General features: G+C 40.5%; 1 protein-coding gene across 1 annotated transcript; it reads left to right on the top strand.

The window, feature by feature from the left end:
- Positions 1 to 6,133, top strand: cldn10e (claudin 10e). The gene is made up of 6 exons (XM_063212325.1): positions 1 to 85; positions 703 to 958; positions 3,819 to 3,980; positions 4,793 to 4,874; positions 5,139 to 5,252; positions 5,698 to 6,133. The coding sequence occupies exons 2-6, from the start codon at positions 727 to 729 to the stop codon at positions 6,104 to 6,106; spliced, it is 999 nt and encodes a 332-aa protein (XP_063068395.1). The 5' UTR covers positions 1 to 85; positions 703 to 726; the 3' UTR covers positions 6,107 to 6,133.
- Positions 6,134 to 9,784: the final 3,651 nt, after the last annotated feature.

Here is a 9,784-nt window from a genome sequence, read left to right as displayed (position 1 = left end):
CTCTTTCACAGTCACACCAGCAACAGGAGACAGAGGAGGCACAGAGACTCAGTGGATGGAATGATGACCACAGACTTGCACTGAGGTAATGTAGAATTGTAGAAGTAGAGATTTCAGTACATAGTTAAAATGGGCTGTCAATGTTTCAGAGTAAACTTATATAAATCCAGTTTGAATGTGTTTGAATGTGGGAATGTGTGTGTGTGTATTTTGAAAGCCCTTTGAGTCAACTTAATGGTTGTGATACTGCGCTATATAAAAACATGTTGTGCACTGTATTTTTTATTGTATAATACTGGAGAGTCAAATTTGACAGTGGGCTCAAAAGTCAGAAGTAAAGTCAGAAGTCAGAAGTAAAATTCTGCAGGTGGCCACACTGGCCAGTGTAATTTCAGCCACAGAGATCTCAATATTTACAAAAGCTTGAGCAAAATTAACTCTGAAACGGATACACTGAAATTAACACAATTTTTGAGTGGAACCAAATATTATTTGAAACATAGTGAACATCAACTCTTAAATAGTTATTTAACCTTTTCTTGATTGTTTACACACAATTACTGGAATCATGTCTCAAATTCTCAAAACTCTACACCCAAATTTCAAAAACTCACATACTAGACACTGGATTTTCACAATTTAAAAAAAAAAAAAAACATTTTTAAAAAAAATGACTTTACAATTGATCTCTAACAACTCCAGAGACAGGCGATCCTCTCCCAAAAGATGAAGATCCGCGTGCTGCAGATCTGGGGCTTCCTGCTGTCGGTGACAGGCTGGATCTTCATAGCCTGCTCCATGGCCATGGAGGGCTGGAAGGTGACCTCCATCGGGGGCCAGGGCGGCAACTCCATCATCACCGTGGCCTGGTACTGGTCCAGCCTCTGGAGGTCCTGCTTCACAGACTCCACCGCCGTCACCAACTGCTACGACTTCCCCGTGCTCTGGTCTGTGGACGGTGAGTTAGGCCTTAGCACTCACCAGAGGTGGAAAGAGTACTAAAATATTGTACTCAAGTACTCTTAATCTGTTGAAAATGTACTCAAGTACGAGTAAATTTACCAGTCAAAAAATCTACTCAAGTAAAAAGTAAATAATTTAAAATGTACTTTGAGTAAAAGTAAAAAGTTACTTTTTAACAATCAGCGTCTTCTGCCTCTAGATGTGCAAGGGGTGCACTGGGTTAGAGGAAGAACAGCTGTGTTGATCTCCTCTGAGTTAAGTGAATCTCCATCGTCAGCCTCGATGTCAGCCATCAGCATTTGAGTGAGAGGTCGCACGCGCCAACTTTATAAACTAGGCTAGAATTCTAGGCTTTTTTTACTCAGTAAAGCTTGTGCTGTAAAATGTACCGAAGTACATTACTCGAAAGAAAATGTACTCAAGTAAAAGTAAAATTACACATTTTAAAAAGTAGTTTAAAAAGTACAAGTACACAAAAAAGCTACTCAATTACAGTAGCGCGAGTAAAGTAATTAGTTACTTTCCACCTCTGGCACTCACATGCTGTGCTTTTTGAATATAAAGAAATAGTATTGATTTAACACTATTCTGAGCATACTATATATGGTCCTGTTCAATTGTAGTGTGAAACTCAATTGTGTGAGTGTTGAAGTAACACTGCAAAGCCAAATATGCTCTAAAACAATGGTGAAGAATCCAGACCGTGACGCGGATCACCAACAAAATGTAATCACTTGTTCCTTTTGACATTTCCAACAACTCCACAAAATTTCATCATAATCTGTGCATAACTTTTTGAGTTGTCCTGCTGACAGACAAACAAACAAACAAACAAACAAACAAACAAACAAACAAACAAACAGACAAAAAAATATGCAGCACGACCAAAAACATAACCTTCTTGGGGGAGGTAATAATTATTGGAAGAGAGAGAAAAGGGGCATTAAACAAAGGCGTAGGTCAGAGGGCTTCGGCGTTCTGTTTTGTAGTGCGAAGGTGCTCTTTGGTTAGACGTAACTTAGAGATGTATGATGAAATCCAAGGCACTCTTCGTCTTCATTAAAAAGCTTTTAATTAAATGTAGCTAGTTCATACTTGAACATTAAAATTTGCCAACATGTTTCGGCCAAACATTGGCCTTCATCAGGGCTAAAAGGGCCTTTTAAAGCCCTGATGAAGGCCAATGTTTGGCCGAAACATGTTGGCAAATTTTAATGTTCAAGTATGAACTAGCTACATTTAATTAAAAGCTTTTTAATGAAGACGAAGAGTGCCTTGGATTTCATCATACATCTGAGAGAGAAAAGGGGTTGGAGTGCGCCTCATCACAATACCCAATTGTTAATTGCAATCTATCTGTTGCAAACAGTTATGCCTTTCTTGTGTTCTGGTTTGGTCTGTGTCAATACCAGGGTCAGAAAATCTTGCCACAGCTTTTAACCAACCAGCTCTGAATCATTATTCTAGTTACTCCGTGAAGGTACATTTGATTTGATTTGAACCTTTATTTTCCTTCTCGGAAATACATTGAGGGTGGCCCTCTTTTTCGATGCAGCCGAGAATTTACAAGTATAAATGTATTAAATAATTAAGTTATCCAGGCAATAACGACATATAAGCTGCATTTAAAAGTATAAAAACACATTAAAAGAATATATGAATAAAAAAAAGAATAAAGAAAATAAAATAAATACTCGGACATCACAAATATCACAACACAAACATAGACAGAAAGAGTGTATATAAACATAAAAGAAAATGTTATAGACATAAATAAGCATAGTCAGCACTAAAAAAACAAGCTTTCAGCGATAGCAATTGCAAACTGGATTGGGAAGGTTTGTAATTAAAATCTTAAATTGGTTAAAAGAAATCAAAGATTCCAAGTTAAAAGTGCGCTGAATTAAGTTCCATGACCTGGGGGCATCAAAACAAAAGGCTGATTTGCCCAGTTCAGTTCGTACACTTGGAACAGAAAGTAGGAGCTGACTGCTTGAACGTGTGTGATGCATACTTGAGTGCCAGTTTAGAAGTGAAGAAATGTAAGAAGGAAGTTTTCCTAGGATGGCTTTATAAATAAAAAGAATCCAATGTCTAAAACGCCTCTCTGTAAGTGAAGGCCAACCTATTGTGTCATATAATATGCAGTGGTGAGTATTATAAGCAGAGCCTGTTGAAAACCTGATGGCCGAATGATATATGGAGTCAAGCATACTGAGTGAGGATATGGTTGCATTTTTGTAAATAATATCACCATAGTCCAGAACAGGTAAAATAACTGACTCAATGATCCTTTTCCTACAGGATAGGGGGAGAGAAGATTTGTGACGATAGAGAAACCCTATATACAATATACATTGTAGGAAGGAAACTGGCAGGGGGTTATTTATACGTATGTTTTCATGCACAGAGCATTTTATAGTAGGCCTACCTGTCTTTCTCTTTGCTCAGGGGATAGTTTTCAATGTTTTTTTCCCTGTGTTCACCAAAAGTAGGAATAGCTGCAGCTATTCTATTTTCCTTCAATAAACACTACCGTGCAGATAGTGCATGCCCCCCCTCTGATCAAATGCTGATTATAACAACGAGAATTCAAGAAATGCAATGATTGATTAACTAATCAAGGTTGTAGTTCATTCATACATATACATGTATACAACTTTACATACATGTTTTCATTTACAGTGCATTTTTAGCACACTAAATCCTCCCTTTCCGTGCTCAGATCATGCGCAGACAGTGTGTGTGCGCACCGCTCCGAATGGAGAGTCTGAACATGCTGATGACAATAATAGTAATATTTTATATTATCTTCATTATAAACACTAAAGTGCTCTCTCTGCATGTGTCTCCAGATCATGTGCAGATAGTGCGTGCCCTCCTGATGGGCGGCCTCAGCCTGGGCATGCTGGGCTTCATCCTGTCCCTCCTGGGCATGGAGTGCACATACATCGGGGGCAAAGACAAGGAGAAGAACAGGGCTCTCTTCTCTGGTGGCATCTGCCATGTTATTGCTGGTAGGTGACTCTATTGTCAGGAATGGATTAATAAATGCCTACTTTACAAAGTATGCTTTATTGTCTATGTCTATGTCTATGTCTATGTCTATAAGAGCTCTTTTCCAAAATGAGATATATCCATTTTATAGAATGTTGGGAAATTGATGATTTTGTATTGGGCTTTCCATTGAATTGCATTGCAAAATGCATTTTATACAGGTTTAAAAAGTATGTTCTGAAAACATTTGAATGGCAAGAATTCACGCTTAGATTATAGGACTTCTTATCAGTCAATTCCAATATTAAAATGCAAAAAGTCAAAAATGGTGGATATAGCGTTTTGGAAACGAGCTCTTCGTGTCTAAAATCTGTCTATATCTGTATTTAAAGTATGTCTACGTCTACACGGGAAAGTAAGAAACGTAATTTCAATTCTTTGTATGACCAGTGCATGTAAAAAAAAATTGACAACCAAGTTGACTTGACTTGAAGTGTGCATACATTTTTGGAATTAATTTGGCGGGATCTATGATCCCCTGGGCCTTCGCCTTAAGGAGGCCATTTTATTAGTCCACCCCTGAGTACTGTAATCATGTGGCTTTGGGGCAATGGATCCTCTGTGTGTGTGTGTGTGTGTGTGTGTGTGTGTGTGTGTGTGTGTGTGTGTGTGTGTGTGTGTGTGTGTGTGTGTGTGTGTGTGTGTGTGTGTGTGTGTGTGTGTGTGTGTGTGTGCGTGTGTGTGCGCGCGTGTGTGTGTACGTGTTCCTAAAGGGAACAACTGAATATAGAGCAAGTATGGACAGGCCCTGACTCTCCGCTCTCCTCCACAGGAATTTCGGCAGCCGCTGGCTACGCTGTGTATGCTCAGTTTGTCAGGGCTGAGTACTTAAATCCCAACATTGACGGCCTACAGTAAGAAAGAGCATTTCAAATTCACTATTTTTTTCTAAATAAATATGACTACCTTTTCAAAATATGCCATGATCATACAGATTCAGAGTGCCCTATGCTGTAAAGCTATTGTATTGCATGTATACAGTATCTTTTCAAATTCCCTATTTTTTCTTAATAAATATGACTTCCATTTCAAAATATGGCATGATCATACAGACTCAGAGCGCCCTATGTTGTAAAGCTATTGTGTTGTAAACAGTATCTTTTCTCGGCTTCTGATAGGTTTGATCTGGGCACGCCCCTCTTCCTGGGGTGGGCCGGTTCTGCCTTCCACATCAGTGGGGGCGTATTTCACCTGGTGACTGTTTGCAAGATATGGGCCCTAGAATACTCGACGTAAGCACATTAGTACATGGCATTACACTATATTGCATATGTTCAATGCAGTACACTACGTAGGCCTATTCACCCAGTCGGCTCCTCTGGCCCGCCCATTAAACTGCATTGTTTTCCCCTCCGAATGCTCGTGCAGTCCAATCACTGCCAGTCATTTGTCATATTGATTAGCCAACGTGGGGGAAAACAAGCAATTTCATGGGTGTTCCCAGAGTTGCCGTCTGCTTCTATAGGAGTATGTGTATTCAGAACTATTTCTATCATTGGATGAAATAATACTGACATAAAATAGTAAGAGATCATATGAATGTGTAGTTAATTTAGCTGTAATAGGAGCTATAATTTGTAAAATAATGTTTTCTTTCGCTTATTCTTATTACGTAAATTGTATAATCTGTGATGCAATGAGTATTAATTGAATCATTTACATTTTTGCTTTGTATAGAACTCCAGTTTTGGTGGCCCCTGTTCCGATTGCCAAAGACGAACTGCCCGTCTCGTCCAAGTTCTCCACGGTGTCCGAGATCTCCTCGGCGTCCAAATCGTCCTACATATCGAAGATTTCCTCCAGAACCGCATTCTCCAGCGTCTCGGGCATCACGGAGAAGACGGGCCGTTCTTCCAAGACCAAACGCTCCCTGAGGTCCGAGCGTTCGGCCAGGTCGAAGACTTCCGACAGGTCAGACGAGAGGTCACTGGGGTCGGAGAGGTCATCGAGGTCCGGTCGGTCGTCCAGATCGGAGAGGAGCTCGCTGGCCAGCAGATCAGCTGACCTCAGCAGCAGACAGTCACAGTCAGCCTATTCTGATGCAACAAGTGATCAAGCCTTATTCATTAAAAACTCCTACATTTAGACTAGGACGGGCTCCTATACACGGCATCCCTGACATTGACCAGAAACTGATGAAGCTTTTCAGTGGCAGGGTTTCAAGCTCCAAGAAGAAGTCCAATTGCTCTCAGTACAGCTAAACTGTTTGGATAACACATCCTGGATGAACGGGAATTTTTACAGACATAGCACATGAGAAATTTCAAGACTCACTAAACCAGTTATAAGTGATTTTTTAAATGGAGATGACTGTGAATGGAGATGACTGACAATCTAAAATCTGGGCATGAATTCAGACAAAATAAACGATTTGTACTCTGTATGTTTCAAACTGCTGATGTTTTTTGTAGAGAAATGTATTTTGAATGGCAAATCACCTTACTCCTAACAATGTCTTCCTAACCGCTTAGTACTGTATATATCATATCCAGAGACACAGTAAAGGGAGTTTCCACTTTTTCACAATTTCTTCTTGGTACTGTACACAGTGATCGATGACATTAAGGGTTGTTTGTATCTTTCATAAATACATTAATGGTCTGTCTTAATACTTGATGGTTGTGAATAAATTCTGAAATCTGAACAAATTATTGAAAAAAGTATGTTTTCCTTTTAGCATCTCTATTTGGTCTTACCTTTGATTATGAGTATTGTGGGTATATTATGTTAATTTAGTTTGTCTTAAAGTATAAGTGAACATAAAAACACAACAGAGGGCCTTATACAGTATTATTAGGGGTGTAAATCACAGACTCCATGACGATATGATACGGTATCGATTTCTTAAAGCAGGTATTTGATTATTTTCGATTCTTAAGAATTCCCCACGATACTATATGATTCGATTCAACACGTTTTTTGCAACTACTTTTCTACTTCTATTATGTTATGGAGCAAGGGCATTGGACAGGGGCCAGTGATTTGATTATTTTTGATACTTAAAAATGCCCCACGATATGATATGATTCGATTAAATCGTCGGCCGTAGGATCAATGCCTCGATACATTGCGATTATTATTTACACCCCTAAGTATTACCCATGACATTTTCTGTGAAATGGCATAGAGAGCCGCAACAACATCCACACAGTAACATCAGTCAGGTTCAGAGTCTATAAACCACAGTGAACAGATAGTATTTGAGGTGCTTTTCAGTGTGGGGGCTTGGCGTATGTGGGATGGGTAGACTATTCCAGAGGGTGGGGGCAGCAACACAGAAGGCTCTGTCACCAACAGTAGGCTACGTAGTCTACTGCGGGGGATGACAAGGTGGTCCTTGCCAGAGGAACCCAGTGATCTCGACTTGGTGCAATGTTTTTATAGCAATCATGGTAATTAAAAGAAAGCTGATGACAAGACTGGGGCTAATACAAAAGCTGAATGATTAGTGAGTGACTTGGGAAAACCCAAGTCCCTTTGTGATTGTGCCATCCAGGGGCATCGCAGTTGGGTATGTGTGTGTGTGTGTGTGCGTGCTTGCGCGTGTGTGTGTGTGTGTGAGAGAGAGAGAGAGAAAGAGAGAGAGAGAGAGAGAGAGAGAGAGATGGGTGGGGGGGAGTGGAGTGGAGTGAACGCTGTAACTGCACATGCATGAGTGTGATGTAACGTGAAGGGGCACAACCGTATCTCACGCCTTTCGTGAAGTTTTCATACAAAAAATGGGGAAATAATTACAAACTACGTGGTGCATTCACGTTATTGCCCGTTTTTCATGGTTGGGCAACGCTTCCGCTGCCTATTCATTTGAATTACCAGACTGCTGCCTACTAGCGACCCACTAGTTTGACGCCCTTTCGGTACCGTCACATGGTAATCAAACATTTCAAACAAGCAATTTAGGGTTAGGATTAGGTTTAGGGTTAAAGGGACATTAAGCAGGAAATGGTCAAAAAAGGTACTGCAACTATGCTGCTCATTGAAACTGCGCTGCCTATTGCCAGATTTGATCTACATGAAAGTTAACTAAGTAATAAACAAATATTTCCTAGTATGGTCCAAGTACAGTCATTTTTGCAGCTAAAAATGGCTATTTTTGGAAATTCAAATGTATGATGTATGAAAAGTGCAATTTTTCCAGTCATAATGAATACTTAGAATTTGATGGTGGTGGTAAGTATTCATGAAAAAGGTAACATTAGTGAATGGGCAGCATGAATTCTGGAAATAAACAATCAACAATCTCACACAGTGTCCCTTTAAGGTTAGGGTTTGGTTTAGGGTTAGGGTTAGGTTTAGGGTTAATTAGGGTTAGGGTTAGGTTTAGGTTTAGGGTTAAGGTTAGGTTTAGGTTTAGGGTCGTATGACATAAGGCGTAAGTACCGAAAGGTCGTCGAATTAGTGAGTCCCGAGTAGTCAGCAGTGTTATGTCAGCACCCCCTCCCCGCCCCTGCAGACGCTTGGATAACCATAGCAGCAGTGGGGCAATTCAAATGAATAGGCAGCGTTTCGTTACCCAACCACGAAAAACGGACAATAACGTGAATGCACCACGAAAATTAAAGTTTTTTTTTCGTGAATACTTTACAAAAGGCGTGAGATAGGGCTCAGGGGCATGAGGCAGTTCAGGATGTCAGTTTGGGGGGAGCAGAGAAACTCCTCCTAACCTTTTCAAAAAGCGTGTTGTGTCATCATCATCCAAAACACTACACAAATGGAGATGGGGATGACATTTTGCCCCCATCTACTTTTCAAAAATCTGAATTTCATTCATGTGTGCTGTATGAGAAGGCATTTAGACATTCGTTCAGGCAAACAGAATCACCTTCAAATGTCCTTCAGTCACAGTCTGTGGCAGTTGCAGTGTAAATACTGGTTTTTAATAGATTTGCTGTTACATCATCTGAAACTCTAGAAATCAAGCATAGGGGCGGGTGAGTAGAAACCAAGAGATAAGATCTTGGGAACAGGGAAAGCACTGCTGATGCTGCATGTGAACAGAACAGAGAGAGTGAGCATGTGTTCTATCAATATGGGCTGTTTTGTCGAGATGAGCTACCAATACGCTTTTCACATAGCCTAAACCCGAACCCTCTTCCTAACTTTAACGCCTACTTCACAGTGAATTTACAATAGGGGCAAGGGTAGAGAATCGCTTCGGAAACCTCCAACTTCCCCGAACTGCAGGGCCCCCCCCAGACCAACTGCCCGCTCCCCATTCCTAGTTAGAAGTAAGGGGTCCCTAGCTAAATTTCCCTTGGGGCCCCCAAGTTGCTAAATCTACCATAGCAGTAGAGTCATGTCGAGGCACTACTGTAGGGGTGTCAAACTCAAATTGACGAAGGGCCAAAAACAAAATCTGGAAAGAAGTCGTGGGCCGAATATTATCTACAAAAAATGCACTAAAATTGTGCATGCATGCACTTAATACTCAGTTACATTTCACACGCACTCTTTCCCACCATATGGTTGTTTAAATGTGCACATATTGTGTTGTAAATGAATGTGAGCTGTTTCCTTGGCCTGGGCCCACTCATATTCCTGTGACATACCAAATGTAATGTTCAAGTCTTGTTACGCTATTCATTAATGGTGTATGAGGGCCAATTTTAATACACATTTGAAATGATGATCTTGCGGGCCAAATAAGTAACACTGTGGGCCAGATTTGGCCCGTGGGCCTGAGTTTGACAGTCCTGCACTACTGTATTGTAGTGCATTGTAATGGTTAGTTTGGTAGCTCTCCTCGATGGGTAGCCCATATCGA

The sequence above is a fragment of the Engraulis encrasicolus genome, chromosome 12 (genome assembly GCF_034702125.1).
Source record: "Engraulis encrasicolus isolate BLACKSEA-1 chromosome 12, IST_EnEncr_1.0, whole genome shotgun sequence".
Taxonomy (NCBI): Eukaryota; Metazoa; Chordata; class Actinopteri; order Clupeiformes; family Engraulidae; genus Engraulis; species Engraulis encrasicolus.
This window is presented reverse-complemented; position numbering and strand designations above follow the sequence as displayed.